Source organism: Oryctolagus cuniculus, chromosome 1 (assembly GCF_051225735.1).
Source record: "Oryctolagus cuniculus isolate XC-2025 breed Fujian yellow rabbit chromosome 1, ASM5122573v1, whole genome shotgun sequence".
NCBI classification, from domain to species: Eukaryota; Metazoa; Chordata; class Mammalia; order Lagomorpha; family Leporidae; genus Oryctolagus; species Oryctolagus cuniculus.
In genome coordinates this window covers 55,584,920-55,603,750 of record NC_142867.1, presented here as the reverse complement: position 1 = coordinate 55,603,750, position 18,831 = coordinate 55,584,920, and the positions used below count along the sequence as shown (strand labels likewise).

The 18,831-nt window shown below is 50.3% G+C and overlaps 1 protein-coding gene across 8 annotated transcripts in view; it reads right to left on the bottom strand.

The window, feature by feature from the left end:
- The window catches only part of IRAG1 (inositol 1,4,5-triphosphate receptor associated 1), a 128,983-nt gene that overhangs the window by 26,849 nt on the left and 83,303 nt on the right, over positions 1 to 18,831 (bottom strand). For 7 of the 8 annotated variants that reach the window (XM_051851398.3, XM_017345354.4, XM_070073302.2 and 4 more), the window contains 4 exons: positions 9,238 to 9,361; positions 4,723 to 4,753; positions 1,570 to 1,710; positions 327 to 458 (listed from right to left, as the gene is read on the bottom strand). In XM_051851398.3, coding sequence (XP_051707358.3) covers positions 327 to 458; positions 1,570 to 1,710; positions 4,723 to 4,753; positions 9,238 to 9,361 — 428 coding nt within the window. The remainder of the gene's footprint in view (positions 1 to 326; positions 459 to 1,569; positions 1,711 to 4,722; positions 4,754 to 9,237; positions 9,362 to 18,831) is intronic. The other variant, XR_016231293.1, reaches the window with a different exon arrangement.

Genomic DNA, 18,831 nt, shown 5'->3' with positions numbered 1-18,831 from the left:
TTGATGTAAGACATTTTGAAATCCATGCAGAGTGTTCCCACAGAGTGAACACGCTTTCCATAGACTCTTGGAGCACCGCTCAGATGTGAGTAAAGTTGAAGAGGCGTCTTCACCACAGGACTTCTCCAATCCAGTACAGATTAGAAATCTCCAAGGAAGGAAGCCATACCCAGTATTTCCCAAACTCCTTTCCTTGGGAAACACCTTGAGAGGTCCGTGGTTCACCAAAAGCACTCTGAACACATACCCCAGGCCGGGAGCCTGGCCCAGAGGAAGTCACCATGCTCGCTCCTAGAGGCGGAGTGGGGCCAGTCGGCGAGGCTCACCTGGCGGACGGCCCCCACCGCCTCAGCCCGGCTGGAGAGGCGGGCAGCCAGGCGGTGCAGGACGGCGATGTCTTCCAGCAGCTTCTGGTAGGTCTCCCGGTGCTCGCAGTGGTGCCACAGTGACGCCGAAGACTGAGAGAAAGAGAAGCAGTGTCACCTGGGGTCCTCACGTCAGGCTAAGGATTGAGGTATGGGTCCCCGCCCCTGCCCCAGTGCATATGCTGAAATGCTAACTGTGCAATGCGCTGGCCTTGGGAGGTGAGGCCTTTGCCAAGTGAGCAGGTCATGAGGGTGAAGCCCCCTGTGAGCAGGACAGGGACCCCAGAGAGCTCGCTCTCTGCTACATCAGAGTATAAAAAGAAGCTGCCCGTTGGAAACCCCAAAGACGGCCTTTATGAGGCCCTGACCATCCTGGCATTCTGATGCTGGACTTCCAGTCTCCAGAACTGTGAGAGAAAAAGGGCTGTTTTTTTTTTTTTTTTTTTTTTTTTTAATTTTTGACAGGCAGAGTGGACAGTGAGAGAGACAGAGAGAAAGGTCTTCCTTTTGCCGTTGGTTCACCCTCCAATGGCCGCCACGGCCGGCGTGCTGCGGCCGGCGCACCGCGCTGATCTGATGGCAGGAGCCAGGAGCCAGGTGCTTTTCCTGGTCTCCCATGGGGTGCAGAGCCCAAGTACTTGGGCCATCCTCCACTGCACTCCCTGGCCACAGCAGAGAGCTGGCCTGGAAGAGGGGCGCCCCGACCGGGACTAGAACCCGGTGTGCCGGCGCCGCTAGGCGGAGGATTAGCCTAGTGAGCCGCGGCGCCGGCTAAAAGGGCTGTTTTTTAAAGCATCCCATCTGCAACAGTTTGTCCCCTGAACTAAGACACACACTGAGTTTGGACTTGGTTCTGGCAAGGCCAGAACTAGGCCTCACATCCTGGCTGAGAGGAGAGCCCTCTGCAGGGCCTGGGCCACAGTCTTGCTGGGGCTTGGAGAAGCCCCCTGGATGCTGTCTACCTGGCTGACCTGAAGAAGTCACTTCCTGGCTGCCTTGCCTATAGCCTCGGGGTAACCAGGCCTGCAGGATCTCTGCCTTGACCCCTCTGAGCAATCCAAAGAGAACTCTGTTCAGCTCGGGGTCTTGGCCCACTTCCAAATTTCAGGAGACTCTTTGGTGACTGAAAGAAGCATGACGCCTGGTACAGCCTTTCTACCAGCCCCTCCTCCAAGGGGTTCTCAAAATCAGGCTCCACACTTACCGTAATGGAAGCTTTGAAGTTTTCCAGTTCCTTCTCCGTGTTCTCCTCTGTCAGGTTGCGTTCCCTTTCAGCCTGGTTAATTCTGGCTTCCAGGGTGTAGCTGTCATTTCTAAAGGCCAAGGACAGTTGTACAAACACGTTCTGTTGGGAACAAGAGTGTGGGAGAGGTGCTAGGAGGAGTTACTGTAGGGCACGAGGCTACAGGTGCATCTCATGTGTGTGCCTTACACAACAGCCCCAGGAACCAGTGGCCAAAGCAGCCAAGTGCAAGTGAGACTTGCACTTGACAGTAAATCACACAAAAATGGTGAAAGAGAACCTAAGGCCCACCTAGGTCCCTCCCAGGACCAGAAGACCAAATACATTCTACCAAAAAACAGCAACTCTGCTTTCTATTGAATTTCAGGAAAACATCCTGTTTTGGGTTTTAGGCAAACTTGGGCCAATGCAGCTGATTGTGTAAGCAGTGTGGATTTATGCTGGGGCTTAGCGAATGGGAGATTTGGGGGGATTTTGTGTAAAACAACTATATTTAAAAAAAAAAAACATTTGCAATTTAAGCCTGTGGACTTAAAGCAAACTCCAGCCAGCATCTAGCATGAGTATTTCAAATTCTACATCAATAGCAGTTTTAAGTAGCAGCCAGGAGATAAATCCAGATACGAGTGGTAGGATAGGTTTTGTGGAATAAACAGTCCATGCCCAAAGTACAGGCTGCATGAATGAATTTTTAAAGGTAGTACTGACCAGACCTGGATTTCCTGGAAAAATAGGAAACTAGGGAGGAGAAAGAGCCAGATGGACTCCACACAGGAAGGAAGCTCCGCTCTTGAATTTTACAGCCCTCATCTGCCCCGAGTCAAGTAGTAGCAGATTTAACACCCTGGGCTCACTGACTGAAGCCTGAACTCCTGAAGTTTATGTAACCAGGCCCATGCAGGGCGGACATTTCCAGATAGAACCAAAGCACTTCAGCTGCCCCAGTAATGACGACAGCAATATTGAGCACCTGCTGTATGCCAGCACTGTGATGAGTTTCATGAAGTGTGGCTAATTTAGTCCCACAACAATCCTTTGTGATTGGAAGTCTTATGTGTATTGGACAGGCAAAGAGACCAAGACCCAGAGAGTCACTAACTGTTCAAGGTGACACAGGGAGTAGCAGAGTCAGGATTTAACCTTGGACTGTCTGATTCCAAAGCCCATTTTTTGTCTGCTGTGCTGGCTGTGTCAGTATACATGAAAGGATGAGATCTGATGGTCAAACAAGGTTCATCCTCACAAATGTCAGCAGGTAGGCTTTGAGCTCCCAGCCTCATAATGGTGATTCTTTGTCCCACCCAGGCCTTAGTCAAGCCCATGAATATTCAAAATGCGGTTCTCCATACTGGAGCTTCCCCCTTAACAGCAGTGGGACATAGAGTCTTGGATTTAGTTGGAACACTTGGGTCCAAATCTTGTTTTTGCTAAGTACTAGTTCTGAGACATTGGGTATGTTATTTAATCACTCAGTTTTCTCCTTTGTTTGAATTCCTGTCCCACCTGCTTTTCAGAAGCTCAGTGAAAAGGCTGGCTTTATGTGGCCGCCTCCTGCGGTGCCGGCATCCCATATGGGCGCCAGTTCAAGTCCTGGCTGCTTCTTTCCTGATCCAGCTCTCTGCTATGGGCTGGGAAAACAGTAGAGGATGGCCCAAGTCCTTGGGCCCCTGTGCCCACATGGGAGACCCAGAAGTTCCTGGCTTTGAATTGGCACAGCTGTGGCCGTTTTGGCCAACTGGGGAGTGAACCAGTGGATGGAAGACCCCTGTGTGTGTAACTCTTTCAAGTAAATCTTTAAAAAAAAAGGCTGGCTCTGAGTGCTCTCTGAACTGCAAATTCAATGTCCTTGTGCAAGGTTACTATTCTGAGGTAGAAATGTCCTGTTGTCTGTCACTCTGCTTATTTAGTTTGCATCCCTGTCTCACCTCTGACACTGTCCCTTTGTCCATCTCTCCCTTTACCAGAATGGGACACAAATGCCTCTCAGCTCACTCACCTCCTGTTCTGGGAAATGGAGGGCCCGTGGGGAGTAATGGGTGAATTGCTGACAGCACAGCCTCCTGCTCAGCTAGTATTTTCTCTCTCTCAAAAGGCAGACAGAGAGAAAGGGAAATCTTCTATCCACTGGTTCACTCCCCAAATGGCCACAACAGCCAGGAGTGGGCCAGGCTGAAGCCAGAAGCTAAGAACTCAATCTTTGTTTCCCACGTGGGTAGTGGGGACTCAACTGCTCGAACCACATCCTGCTGCCTCCCAGGGTGCACATTAGCAGGAAGCTAGAATTGGACATGGAGAAGCCAGGACTTGAACCCAGGAACTACAAAGTAGAATGCAGGTAGTGTCTTAACTGCCCCGCTACACACCTGCTCTGACTACATTTGTTGCAGCTGAAACTCTCAGAAGGCAGCCACCTTTAGACCCACGTCTGAAACTTAGGATCTGCCCATCTTTTAATAATTTTGAAATAAATTTGATATAATTGTGTAGTCTCCCAGCTGACCTTGTGAATCTATGTCATGTATTTAAAGAACAAAATCCTTGAGACAGGCACTATGGCATAGCAGGTAAAGCCGCCGCCTGAAGTGCAGGCATTCCATATGGGCACAGGTTCAAGTCCCAGCTGCCTCACTTCTGGTCCAGCTCTCCTCTATGGCCTGGGAAAGCAGTGGAAGATGGTCCAATTCCAAGTCCTTGAGCCCTTGCACCCACATAGGAGACCCTGAAGAAGCTCCTGGCTCTTCGGATTGGCACAGCTCTGGCAGTTGCAGCCAGTTGGGGTGTGAACCAGTGGATGGAAGATCTCTCTCTCTCTCTGCCTCTCCTCTGTGTAACTCTTTCAAATAAATCTTTAAAAAAAAAAAAAACATAATCCTTGAAAGACATAGGATTTCCAATTAGCTTTTTACTTCTGGCCAAATTTGTGAAAATCTTCCATTAACTGGAGTGGGAGTGGGGCTCAGAGCTCAGTGAGGCTAGTCACAAATGTCTGTGTTATCCCACAGCCACCCATTCTCACTTTCTCTGGGGCGGGGAGGGGAATGTCAAGGCCGGAGGGAGGAATGTTTTGAATAAACCCAATGAAGCACAGGCACTGAAGTTCACAAAGTCACTTACCTCAACTTCCTTTTCAGTGAGTGGAGGGGCGCTGTGAAAAAAAAGAACATGTGCAAATGAACTTTATCCAACCTGTTATATAAACCACAAGGTGACTGTGACCAGTCGGCAGACCGTATGTTCCCAGGCATGGAGTGGGAGGAGCTGGTGACAAGGGAAAGATGCAGAGGAACCTCTGTGTGCTCCACCAACAGCCAGGTGGTGGGTGGAAAACACCCGATTCCGGGTCGGCCCTCCCGCAGTGCCACTGTGATCTCCGGGTCTTTGGACCAGTTATTTAATTTCTCTAGGCCCCAATTTGCTCATCTATAAAGTAGGAATAGTGTCACCCTGCAAAGTGCTACAAGAAATATATGCATATACATGTGTATACATATATGTGTGTGTGTGTACACAAATAGAGTCAGCACTCTGTATATGCATGTTCTGTATTTGTGCATTTACCCAACCACAGGTCAAAAATATTTAGAAAAAAATTACATTTTTGCTGAATGTGTAAACATTTTTCTTTTCATTGTTCCTTACACAACATGGAAGCATTACCTACATAAAAGTTGTGTCGTATTAGGTGTTACCTAGAGATGCTTTAAGGTTTACAGGAAGAAGAGGGTAGCTTCTAAGCAAATACTACACCACTTAGGACAAGGAACCTGAGCGCCTATGGATTTGGGTACTGGCGGGGCTGGGGGTGGTGCAGCGATGAGGTCCAGGAGCCGATCCCTCTTGGATACTGAGGGGCTGTTGAATAAAATATGCACATTCAATTGGCTTCCATTTTGACAAACTCACAGGTTTGCTGTGAGGAATTAAGAGGAAAGTGCTTGTGCTGAGTACTTTACAGACTCTGCACGTCTGAGTTGCCATTTAAGATTTGGGGGAGCTACTATGTCTGCAAGGCCAGACACCCCTCCTGTCCCTAGTGGCTGTGGCAGGTGCTGGTGGGCCAGAGAAGAGAAGGTGCGACGGCGTGGCCAGAGGCCTTCTCCACGGCGGGACCGTCTGACCACGGAGAGTCGTGTTTGAGAGGTTCCTCGTCATGTGCCATTCCCACAGCCGCAACCTTCCTAGAGCGTGCACACCCAATCTGTGCACGGCTGCGCCTCTGCCTTTGCAGTCACGAAAGCTGGCCCGTCTGAAGCCTAGACAATGTAAATAATGTAGGGGCCCTTTTCTGTGCTGGGGAGGGAGGAGGCCTGGGGAGAGGGGGCCCCCCCCAAGCAGCATCACAGGACTTGGCAACAGCGCTTGCTGGCAATGAGCACCTCAGGAAACACGGCTTCCTCCCTTGGACGGGTGCGGAGGGACCCTGAGAGCAGAGGCAGGGTCAGCCCCCCTGCAAGGGTGGGTCCTCACCCCTGCCGAGGGACTGTGAGAGCTTCCTGTCGGATTGAGGCAGTAAGACCCAGTGACCCTCCAGAGCACAGCTCACGGGATAAACAGCCGCAAAGATGTCCATGCTTACAGTTCTTGTCCCGGCCCCGCCCCACCTCTCCTGAGGGCCTCCGTGGAAGCTGTCACACAGAGCGCACACAGCTGTTCCAGTGCTTTCTCACCACCCGCTGAGCCCCCCCACCCCCGCCCCGACCCCTGGGTTTGTTTGGACAGCGTGTGACATCTCCATTTCTCCATTGGTTATTCACCAAACTTGTTTTTCTGCTCTTCTGCTATACAGCACACCCACCCTTTTTTTCAAATGTAGAAACCTGTGAAGACTCAGGGTGGTGACGCAGGCTAAGAAGCCACACGACGTGCCAGCCGGCTGCTGTGCCTTGCACACTGAACTAAGCTGCACAGCCCTGGCCTCCAGGAGGAAAGGGCATCTTCTGAGGGCCCCCTGCATATTTTCTTGGAAGAAATACCTAAAAAATCCTTTTCCCATTTTGGAAAACTTTTTATTCATGTTTTTATTATTGAGTTAGCAGTTTTTAGATAGTCTACAAATAATTTTCACCCCAGATAAGTGATTCGCAAAGATTTCATCCCATTTTATGGGTTGCCTTTTACTTTCTTGATGCCATTATTTACAGTACAAACGTTTTCTTTTAATTTTGATGAAGTACTATTCATCTGGGTTTTTTTTTAATCTTTGTTGCTTTTGTCATTGGTGTCAGATCCAAAAATCCATGTACTAACCCAAGGGCAGAAAGATTTACTTCTGTGTAGGAAGCTCTATGAGTTTTATAGTGTTATCTCTTATATTTAGGTTTATGATTGATTTTGAGTTCATTTTTATGTGTAATGGGGGGGTCCAGCTTCACTTTTTACATATGGCTATCCAGTTTTCCCAGCACTATTTTTTGAAATTGCTATTTTTGTCTAGATAAAATCTGCAAAATCAGGGGCTGGCGCTGTGGCACTGAAGGTTAAGCCTCTGCCTGCAGCACCAGCATCCCATATGGGCAATGGTTTGAGTCCTGGCTGCTCCACTTCTGATCTGGCTCCCTGCTAATGTAAGTCTTTCAAAAAAGAAATCTTAGCAGAATCTTTGCATGGATGGCTTCTTCTTGACATTGGTTATTTGCATAGCTTAATTACTGCCCCAGCCTTCCACTTTCGAGTTGTTCTCTATACGTGCTCTAGTTCATGGTCCCCCAGCACTATCTCAAATCATTCTTCAAGCCACTTAAGTATTATTATCTCCCCACCAGAATGTAACTGCATGAGAAAACGGACAGTGTGTGTTCTCCACTCCAATTGTTCCTGTTGGTGTTTGACCCTGGGATGCCTCATCCTGTCATATGTTCTCTTTGTACTCTGATTAACTAATTACTAGGCAAGTCCCTGATTTGAGTTCTGGATTTCTTTGTCTCCTGAACCTGTTGAGCTTGCTGACCTCATAATCATCTGCTTATGGTCCAAATCCCAATCCATGTAGGACATGAAACCAACTTCTTCTTATTAAAAACTCAATGGTAGCGTCCATATTTCTGCTGGGGGCAGGGATACTGAAGCTCTGGCTTCTTTAGTTGGACAGCAAGTGTCATGTGACAAGTGTATCCCTTTGGTTGTCCGAGCCCCAAACTAGGGTTAGAGATCTCTGGGTCAAACTAACGGCCGAAGTTGGAAACTGCCTCTAAGGAGGCCAGGAGTGGGTGGCAGGTCTGATAGTGGGGACAGGACAATTTGGTAGCTGAAGCAATGCCTGAGAGCTGGTAACCTGTGCTTCAGAAGTTGTATATTCATTGACCATGCAGAGTCATACAGGTCGGTAGTTGGTCACTATTAACTTACTCAAGGAACATGGCACTGCTCTGGAGGCAGCTTGAGGGCATATGATAGTCATACTATTATTTTCAGCTTAACTGAGGACAAGGAACCCAGCTGTCCTCCACGCTGCCCCTTGCAGACTGAAGAGCCCTGACGATGGTGATGTGTGTGACAGAGCCCTGGTGCAGGTGCTCTGGAACCAGCCCGCTCCGAGTTCAGTTTCTACTTTGTCACTTGCTAGCAGGTACCTTTGCCCCTCTGTTCCCTTGCTAAAGACAAACACAGCGAAACTCTTCCTTTTCTGTCTCGCTGGGTTGTCACAAACACAGTATGTAAACATGCCCTGTGACCTGCACCACACACTGGGAGTGCCCGGCCCTGACTTCCCGCCTCTGACGCCCTTCTCTGCCTTCCGTGAGGTGAGCTGGCTCACCCTGCACCATCCCCAGCTGTGGATTCAGCCTGCTTCGGACTTATTTCTAGCACTTATCTCCTGTGAATTAGCATCTAGTCGCCACGCCCTCTGAGAACTGCCCTGATGATTCTATATTTTAGATGGTTACTGGGATAAGCTTGTTCTCTTTTAAAATCTACCACCAAGACCTGGGAACTCTGCTTTGCCAGGTTGCTCCTTCTCATAACTCCTCTCATCAACAGGTCTCCAGGTTGCTGGGCCTGGCTGAGGTCTCACCTGCTGGCACCCACCCAAACCCTCTCTTCTCTCCTTTATACTCCAAATCTTTCACTTCTCAACCCAGTTATCAAGGGCCTGTTATACGTGAACACACTCCCAAGTCCTGCTTATACGATGATCTCATCTTGCCACCATTGCATCTTCTTATAACAGTGCACCTAGGACCCCTCTCGTATAGATGCTGGAGCTAAGGCTCGGAAAGCAAACACACTTTCTCCCCAGGAATCGAAGCAGTCTGGTGGGTTTTCTAAGCAATCCTTCATGTGGTTCCGAATGTCTCACATCTCTATACAGCTATGAGATGTAGAGTCTCCCACTTGCAGGTAAGAGGTATAATGGGATTGAAACCCACTTCTGCCCACCACCCTCTGCTGCCACGAGCCTCTGGTGACCCTCGTGCCTCACATGCTGTGACCACCTGCTGTTTGAGTGGGAGGCACCAGGCTTGGCCCTTTGCTAATCTTTTGGTTTTAGATGTATTACCTCTGCATGGATCACTGGACTTGGACCCTTCTAGGGTCAAAAATCAAGACTGGTACTCCTGTGTGTCTTACCTAGAATTTGACACGGGGGCCACCCAGCACAAGGTCTTCCACACCACACTGTGATTTTACCTTCCAGGGAGAGACTTGTGGACCCGCAGTTTGCGCAGCAGCACGTCAGAAATATTGGGCATCACATCCAGGCCACTCTTTGTCTCTTCCTCCTCACTAGCTGGGGAGAGCTCGGAAGGGGGCCCTAGAGGGGGGAAAAAGTATTGACTTTTTATAAAAGGTATGTTGGAAATTAATAGTACTATTGGCAACTAGCCTCAGGGGACAGGAAGAAATTTAACTTTTTCAAAAAATATTTTATTTGAGAGGTAAAGTTACAGACAGTGAGAGGGAGAGACAGAGAGAAAGGTCTTCCCTCCGTTGGTTCACTCCCCAAATGGTTGCAACAGCTAGAGGTTTGCCCATCCAAAGCCAGGAGCTTCCTCCCAGTCTCCCATGCAGGTGCTGGGGCTCAAGCACCCAGGTCGTCCTCCACTGCTTTCCCAAGCTATAGCAGGGAGCTGGATTGGAAGAGGAGCAGCTGGGTCTTGAACCGGCGCCCATATGGGATGCTGGCACCACAGGTGGAAGATTAACCTACTGCGCTATGGCACCGGCCCCAAAATTTAACATTTATAATCATCCAGTTTCATGCCAGGGGCCTTTTAACTGTCATCCTACTTAAGCCTCACAATAATGAATGAGCTGGAAATTAGCCATCTCATTTTACAGGTGAGGAATGCAGGCCCAGCAAGATTAAGTAAACTGCTCGAGATGACAGACCTAGCAAATGGCACAGCCAAGCTGCAAAGCAGGTCTACCTACTCCGAATTCTGCGCTCTTCCCACAGCTGCCGCCAGGATCCAGCAGGATCTCGTGTCTGGGGTTAGGTGCTGGCTTCTGGCTACAGGCTTTGGGAAAACCCTTCTCGTTGGCAGGATTCTCAGGAGGTCTGAAAGTATTCTTCCTCAAATTAATTAAAACATTCTATCTTCTGTGTCCTACCTAGAAATCAGCATCTGCTCCCATACTCCCACAGACAGGAACAGAACCAGGGATTTTCCAGGATGAAGCTAAGTTCATCCGGTTTTTTACAGATCCTGGAAACAGAGATGCCTTCTAGTCGACAGAGCTGCTAAACAGCCTTTTGTAACTTCCCAAAGCCATGCCCATTCTGTGCCCTGACAGCAGAAAGAAAAAACCAAGTACAGATGGTCCCTGGCTTAACAAGGGTTTAAGATTTTTCAACTTTACAATGGCGTGGAAGCAATACACATTCAGTAGAAATCATACTTTGAATTTTGACATTTTCCCAGGCTTGCAATATGTGATGATACTCTCCTGATGCTGGCTAGTGGCAGTGGACCACTGCCCCCCGTTACTTCTACAAACACAGGGGGAATGAACTGATCCTCACACCATAATGTGCTGCTGAGCTAGGATGTCTGGTAGGACAGGTGTAATAAATGCATATTCTGTTGATGACGTTGTTTACTCAGCTATGAGTTTATCAGGACCTAACAATCTTGAGTTGAGGAGTATCTGTATTCCTTTCCCAAAGTCTCTCTCCTGTTTGAAGACTGTCCTTTTGCCTTTCTGAAGCCTACCCTCTCCAGGCCCTAGCTGTTTGTTATGGTCTCTTAGACACCATCCCACAGCGGCACAAGTCGTGGTTTGTTGCTATCCCACAGACCCAGATGTGGCCTAAACAAACTTCCAGCATCGGATGGCCTTGGCAAGTGTCTCTGGCACGGACATTCGTTATTCATACAGCAGACTCGCCGTGCCTTACCGCGGGCCCAAGTACACTTACAGTTCAGTGAAAACCTCAGCTATCTTTTATTTGAGCCAAATCAAGTATCCTCATCCTGGACAGCGAGTGCTTTCCGTGTGCACGCGCCGCTTTGTTTTACTGGTTCCCCTGGGGTTTGGCCCAGCAGCTTTCCAACCTGCTCAGTCATTTCTGGGCCAGGCTAGAAATCAGGACCATAGGCCTCGTTGTAGCAGCCACAGACATGGAGCAAAGGCTGGGAAGCATGTGAAGACGAGGCTCACCAAGAAAGCCCATGTGGAAAGGAGAGGAAATCCACTCCTAGTTCAGTTCAAGGTGAAAAACACTTAAACGCATTCAGCTTTCCAGTGACAGAATAATGCTCGTGAGTTCCCTGATGCTCACGGTATCCAAACAAAGGCTGCAGGGCCATCTGTTAGAGGGGCAGTTAGCAGTGCTGCTTTGGAGCAAGGCTGGACACGATGTTCTCTCAGGTTCCCGCCACCTCTCGTGGCCCGTGTTGCTCTCTGATGCCTCCATGGGACAAATGGTAAGGCTTGTGTGCCTCTGGCCTCGCTCGGCCTTTGTGTATCCTCACCACACCCAGCAGAGAGTCAGTGAAGAGCTGGGCTACTGGGAACACATGTAATTAAGACAGATGAAGTCTCATAACCCAGTGAAAGTCATGCCAGGGGCTTTTGCCTAGAAAAGTACCCTACACTGATCCAAGACAAAAGATTAGTTCTCCTAGCTTTTGCTATAATAGCTACCTAAAGAGCCATCCCAGAATTGGTAGAGGCAGCCTTTCTCCTGAACTGAACCCAATTAATAACAAACACACACACACAACCCACCAGCAACACTCATCTGCAGGAAAAGGCAGCAAGAGTCTTTGAAATAGTGGCTGTAGAAAGAAATTACCAGCAGTAAACTGTACAGCTTCCACCCTTGATAACTCTTCCTCCCCACAAAGGATCGGCATGAAAGAAGATGGGAGCCGGGGGTGGGGATTTCTGACAAAAGCGGTAACAGACCAGGAAAGGAAGCAGATGGAGTGGGCGAGCCAGCCGTGTGCAGAGGAGATGCAGAACGTCTCTGGAGAAGAATGCTCTCCGTCCCACCCGCCAACATGCTGACGCGAGGGGAAACTGCACAGGCTGCCATTCTGCCTTTCTTACCAAGGAAGAGGGGCGGGGGAGGCAGAACAATGGCGCTATCAGGGCTGATAACCTCAAACAATGTGGAGGGATTTACGGGAAAGAAGTGGGGTGAGTGGCAGGAGACACGCGGGGAGCCCCGGAGGAAGCTGCCCCTCCCACGTCTGTCAAGTGGCCTCGTGGACAAGCTCCCTGCATTTGGTCAGTCATTATCTTCCTTTTTCCTACTGAGAAAATCTGGAACAAACACTGGGGCAGGTTGTCTTTACAATCCTCTCGTACTGAGGGAACGAGACAGATACCCAGTCTGGTCCAATAAACTCAAGCTTTGGACTACAAACAAAGTTAGGGAAAAAGAGCAGAAACAAGTTCGGTCAGCAAGGCTACTCAGGGCTCGCTCTCGGCTTCCCCTTCCCTCCCCCTCACCCACCCAACAGTAACAGCAGATACACAAATCCTTGATCCACAGTTAAAACATCGAAGGGCCGACAAACAGAGGAAGCAGTCAGTGAAAAGCAATCCACAAAATATATCTGGATAGAGAGATAATACAGGTAGAGCGCAGGATCCAAAATGGCAGAACAGGATGGGGCTTACTGCTCTAGTCTAGGGGGAGACAGTTAAAAAAAAAAGTGTAGGGAGTACAATCTCAGGGAAGAGTTGGGGAGAAAGCTGCAGAGGAAAGCCCACGCAATCGCCAGTTAGAGGGATCTACATGGAGGGTGCGCATGTGCACAACTCATGACCCAGCAGCCGAGAGCCTCAGCACCAGCTTTGGAGACAGGTGAGACCAGACTGCAGCAGCCCAAGCCACTGGTGATACCGCTGTGGCGTGAGTCCAGCGCAGAGCCCTGTGGGGGACAGAGTACCTGCCAACCTGGAGGGAAAGGGGGGACATGTTTCTCTTCGCCAACCACCTGGTGCCATTTTGGACATCCATAGCAGCTGCACCAGCTCATGTGCACGCGCCCAGCGACCAGTTGAGAGGAGACGCCTGAGTCTGGCTGCGGAAGGGTTGCTAGCACTCTCACCTTTTCCTGCAGGGCGACCAGGTATGCTTACTTCCTGGATTCTTGATGTTCTGCCACTTGGGGCCTAAATCCTAAATCCTGGAAGGACTGCCCCTCGAGGGACCAGCCAGTTCCAAGTACAAAGTTCAGAACCATCCAGATTAAGACATGGAGTGCAAAAAAACGAACAACAAACTGTCTCGTTCCCTTGGTACGAGGGTTGTAAAGACAACCTGCCCAGCGTTTATTTTCCAGACTTCATCCAGATGTTCTCAGTAGAGAAAAGGAAGATAATGACTGACCAAATGCAGGGAGTTTGTCCATGAGGCCACTTGACAGATGTGGGAGGGGCAGCTTCCTCTGGGACTCCCCGCGTGTCTCCTGCCACTCATCCCATTCCTTTGGTAAACGAACCAATCCAGAGCCACCATCCTCAACCTTCATCAAACTCTCACACTCCAAGCCAGTATTTCCCTTGTCCCAAATGGCCCCAGGGCCACATACTAGACAACAAGAGCCCCCTCTATAACCCAGAGCCCTCCCATAGCATTCAAACTGTGCCATCCTGAACCAAGTGAGAGTGCCTACTTGGTTCACCCCTTCCTTCCCATGAGAATCCCAGTCCAGGCTCCGGACCATGTTCCTTCCTCCCTCCTTCCACCTCCTGCTCAGCCCTGGTCCTTCCCCAGGTGACCCTGTGTGCCATGCCATGGCTCCTGTTTTTAGAGATCTGTGAGTGGAAGCCCCTTCCTGACAATTTCTAAGTCTGTGCATTCTACTACATCCGAATAAAACAAATGCCAGGTACAAAGTTTAGAACCATCCAGATTTAAGACATGTAATAAGAAAAAAAAAAAAACTAAAAAAACAAAAACACAAAAAACTGTCTCCAGGATCCTAAACTCTTAATGCATTTCGTACTACATTTTAAAAGCTTTTACAATCGAATTGCTCTTTTTTGGAGAAGTTCCACAAGTCCTGTGGTTTCACTTCACTTTGTTTCAAGTTCAGTTAAATTTTTTTTTTTTTGACAGGCAGAATGGACAGTGAGAGAGAGAGAGAGACAGAGAGAAAGGTCTTCCTTTTGACGTTGGTTCACCCTCCAATGGCCGCCACGGCTGGCGCGCTGTGGTCGGCACACTGCACCGGTCCGATGGCAGGAGCCAGGTGCTTCTCCTGGTCTCCCATGGGGTGCAGGGCCCAAGCACTTGGGCCATCCTCCACTGCACTCCTGGGCCACAGCAGAGAGCTGGCCTGGAAGAGGAGCAACCGGGACAGAATCCGGCGCCCCGACCGGGACTAGAACCCGGTGTGCTGGTGCCGCTAGGCGGAGGATTAGCCTATTGAGCTGCGGCGCCGGCCAAGTTCAGTTAAATTGTAATACTTGTTTCAAAAAAGTATATCTCATATAATCTCTACCTGGCCTCTCTCCCTCCTGTATTTGTGGGTCAGAGGGTATTTGGTTAAGCTATCTTTACTTTCTTTGTATTATTTATTATTAGTTGAATTTTTAGAAAATGAATACAAGCCATTTTAAAAACTGGAGATGCAGAGAGAGAGAGAGAGAGAATGAGCGCGCACATGCGCACGTGCACACAAAAGTGCTTCCATCCACTGGTTCACTCCCCAAATGCCCACCTGGGCTGAGACTGGGCAAGGATGAAGCTAAGAGCCAGAAATATAATGCAGGCCTGCCAGAGTGGCAGGACCCCAAATACGCTGCTTCCCAGGAGGTGTATTCAAGAGCTGAAACTGGGCTTGGAATCCAAGCACCCCTGGTGGTACTTGGGAACCAGTATCTTAACTGCTAGACTAAATTAAATACTCACCATGCATGGGTCATTCTTAGCAAATAGAATAAAGCTATTTCAAAAGAGCTGCCTGTTCTGGTTCATTCCAATGAGGCCACTTCAACCTGGCCATCTCAGGGGCATGGTCAAGTGGCTTTTGGGACTCTGGGTGAAGATGTTCTGAGCCCCAGGCTGGTCCCTTCCAGCCAGAGCTATGGGTTAGACTACATGTTAGATGTAAAGTCAGTTAGATTACACGTCTTCCTCTCTTCTTTCTCAGGGAGGCCTCTCCCCAACCCGAGCCCTGAGCCTGCAAGTCCAGACCAGGGGCGTCTGGACAGATGGCCCACTCAGTGTACTTCTCTGCCTCTCACACCTCTTTCAAAACCCAGCTCCAGATATCCAGCTACCTCCTTGACGTTGCCACCTGGATTAGGCGAATACAAATTGTTTCAAAGCCATCACTCACAGGACACCAACTATGCATTAGATACACTTTCCAGATTGTTCCTCACAACAGCCCTGCAAAGTAACTATCGCTGAGCTCATATTCTGGGGAAACTGAATCTCGGCTAAGTAAATCCCCCAGGGTTCAGCTCGTTAGCAGTAGAGCCAGGATGCAAAACTAGGTCAGCTGTCGCATCCCACCTGTTTCCCAGGGGCACTTGACACGGCCTGGCAGAGGGCACCCTCTACTTGGCCGTGCAGTCAGACACCTGCTGGTCTTCCTGATCTGCCATGAGCTCCAGCCCCTTACCAAGTCTTGCGGGCCTGACCTCCAAATAACTCTCAAATCTTTCCTCCCCACACCTCCACCTGCCCACCTCTCTAGTCTCATCATCTCTCACCAGGCTCTGCCTATACCCTCTTTCCTGGTGTCCCTGGCCCCAGCCTCTATTGTTTCAGGCCAGCTTTCACAATTTGTCCAGGATAATTATTGTAAAACAGATTTGACCCTACCACTTCCTTACCTGCAGGCCTCTCTGACTTCCCAGAGTGTCCTACATGAAATTCAGACTCACAAATGGTCCCTCCAAGCCTTCGCCTTGCCCAGTCCCAGCCCACTGTTCCAGCCTCGCTGCCTGTCTCTCCGGGACACACAGCACACACCCAGTTCACATGAGATGCCTTGTGTCCCAGAGATGTGCCGAGTGCCAGGAGATGCCTCAGTGCCTTCACTTCTGTTGTTCCCCCTGCCCCGATGGCTTTCTCTTCCTTGGCTCAGAGCTGCTCCTGGAAGCCTTCCCTGACTAGCCCCTACTAAGCCAGCTGCTTCTTCCTCTCTGTTCCTAGAACATTATGTTCTGTTAAAATACTGCCACGTGTCATCGTGATGCGCTACGCTTCCGTATCCTCTCCTGGCAGTGAAGCTGAGCTTGTTATTGAATATTTAGTGCATGTTTACTATGTCCCTGGCAGTGGGCTCTGAGCTAGGGGCGGAATGCTAATTAAAATTGACATGTCCGGGGCCGGTGCTGTGGCATAGCAGGTAAAGCCGCCGCCTCCAGTGCCGGCATCCCATATGGGCGCCAGTTCTAGTCCCGGCTGCTCCACTTCTGATCCAGCTCTCTGCTGTGGCCTAGGAAAGCAGTGGAAGATGGCCCAAGTCCTTGGGCCCCTGCACCCACGTGGGAGATCTGGGGGAAGCTCCTGGCTCCTGGCTTCGGATTGGTGCAGCTCTGGCTGTTGCGGCCAATTGGGGAGTGAACCAGTGGATGGAAGACCTCCCTCCCTTGCTCCCTCCCTCCCTCTCTGCCTCTCCTTCTCTATGTAATTCTGACTTTCAAAAATAAATAAAAATTGACACATCCCTGTCCTCTGAGAGCTTGCTACCCAGGGGGACAGATTCACCAGAGAGACGCTCAGGTATTGCAGGTCACACGGTGGCAGACTGCAGGCAGGAGAAGGGTGAGGAGGGGCCAGAGAGGCCTTCCCAAGAACACGGACATCTGAGCAGACAGCTGGAGTTTAGATGGGAGCTCGTTAGGCAAAAAGCACAAGCCCTCCATTGGAGGGAGGAGACAACAAGGGTGGGCAGCAGCAGGAACGAGTTGCTGAGGGCAGCCGGGACGTTGCGTAGGGGAGAGCAGGCCCTGGACGACGCTGGCAGGTGAGGAGAGGAACCACACAGGGCCCTAGAGGTCCCCTTGAGGGATGCAAGGGCTCAGCCTAGGAGCAGAATGAAGCCTCCGAAGACTCAGTGAACAGAGTCGCAGGGCAGAGGCGCCTCTGGCTGCCGGGCTGGCAGTGGGTTGAGCTGGGTAAGAGGGACCAGTGAGGAGGCCATCGAGGCAGCCAGGATGACGGGTGATGGGCGCTGGGATGAGGCCCTCTCCCTGATGCGACCCGGAGTCTTTCTCACCTAACACATCCCCAGCGTACAACCCAGGCTGACAGTCTGCCAGTTTCTGGCAGATGATGGAAGAGCCAACAACAGTCCCTGAGAGGGAACAGCACTGGGTGCTGCACAGACCAGATACAGCAGGGGAAAGAGCCCTGCAGGCCTTAGAAACGGAGCCAAAGTGCTTCAGCCCCCAGAATGTTGATAAGGATCTTCCTGGTTTCCCAAAGTCACAGCCAACAAGCCTCCTAAGAGGCCAAGCTTTCGCCATGATCTCGATCGCTCTGTGGGATCTGAAACCCAGAAGCACTATGTGAGCCCACTCTTGGGGAGGAGCTCCAGAGCCTGCAGTCCTGGGGGCAGCAGGAGAGCAGGCTCTTTAACGCAGCTCTCTGCCTACAGGCGGAGTCAGCACTCTGCAGAGAACAATCAGATGCAACACTGGCCTATGCAACAGTGATAGAGGATAGCGTCCTCGGGGCTGGCAACCTAGTTTCATAGCCTCAGTAGCAGAAATGCAAATATATGTCAGATTGCTGCTTGCATGAAAATCCATATCAATAACACCACCACAGCATCTCAGTGAAGTCAGTACCATTCTCATCCCCATTTTACAGATAAACAGAGGCAACCACAGAAAAAGCAACTGGTCCGAGGCTCTACAGTCCCAGACTCCAGAACTGAAAGAGGCAGACAGCATGCATTTGCTGAACTCCCACCATGGTTAATTTTATTTTAAAAATTTTGGTGCTAGGGCCTGCATTATGGTGGAGCAGGTAAAGCTGCCACCTGCAGTGCCAAAGTCCCATACAGGCATAAGTTTGTGTCCCAGCTGCTCTATTTCTTTTTAAAGATTTGTTTACTATTTATTTTTTGACAGGCAGAGTTAGACAGTGAGAGACAGAGAGAAAGGTCTTCCTTCCATTGCTTCACTCCCCAAATCACCGCTGCACCAATCTGAAGCCAGGAACCAGGTGCTTCCTCCTGGTCTCCCATGGGGTGCAGGGCCCAAGCACTTGGGCCATCCTCCACTGCCCTCCCGGGCCACAGCAGAGAACTAAACTGGAAGAGGAATGACCAGGACAGAATCCGGCACCCCAACCAGGACTAGAACCCCAGGGTGCCGGCGCCACAGGCGGAGGATTAGCCTAGTGAGCCGCAGCACCTGCCGGATTTATTTATTTCAAATAGTTACAGAGAGGGGGAAAAAAGATCTTCCAGTTGCTGATTTACTCCCCCAGATGGCCACAACGGCCAGGGCTGGGCCAGGCTGAAGCCAGAAGCTTCATCTGGGTCTCCCACATGGGTGTGGGGCCCAAGCACTTGAATCATATTCTGCTGTTTTTACCAGGCCATTAGCAGGAAAGTGGATGGGAAGCAGCTGGACATGAACCTGGCCCATATGGGATGCCAGCATCACAGACGGCAGCTTTACCTGCTACACCACAACACCAGCTCCTGCTCCAGCTCCAGCTCTGATCCGGTTCCCTGCTGATGGCCAGGGAAAAGCAACAGAAGATGGCCCAAGTGTTTAGGCCCCTACAACCAACGTGGGAGACACGGATGAAGCTCCTGGCTTCTGCCTGACCGAGTACCAGCTGCTGTG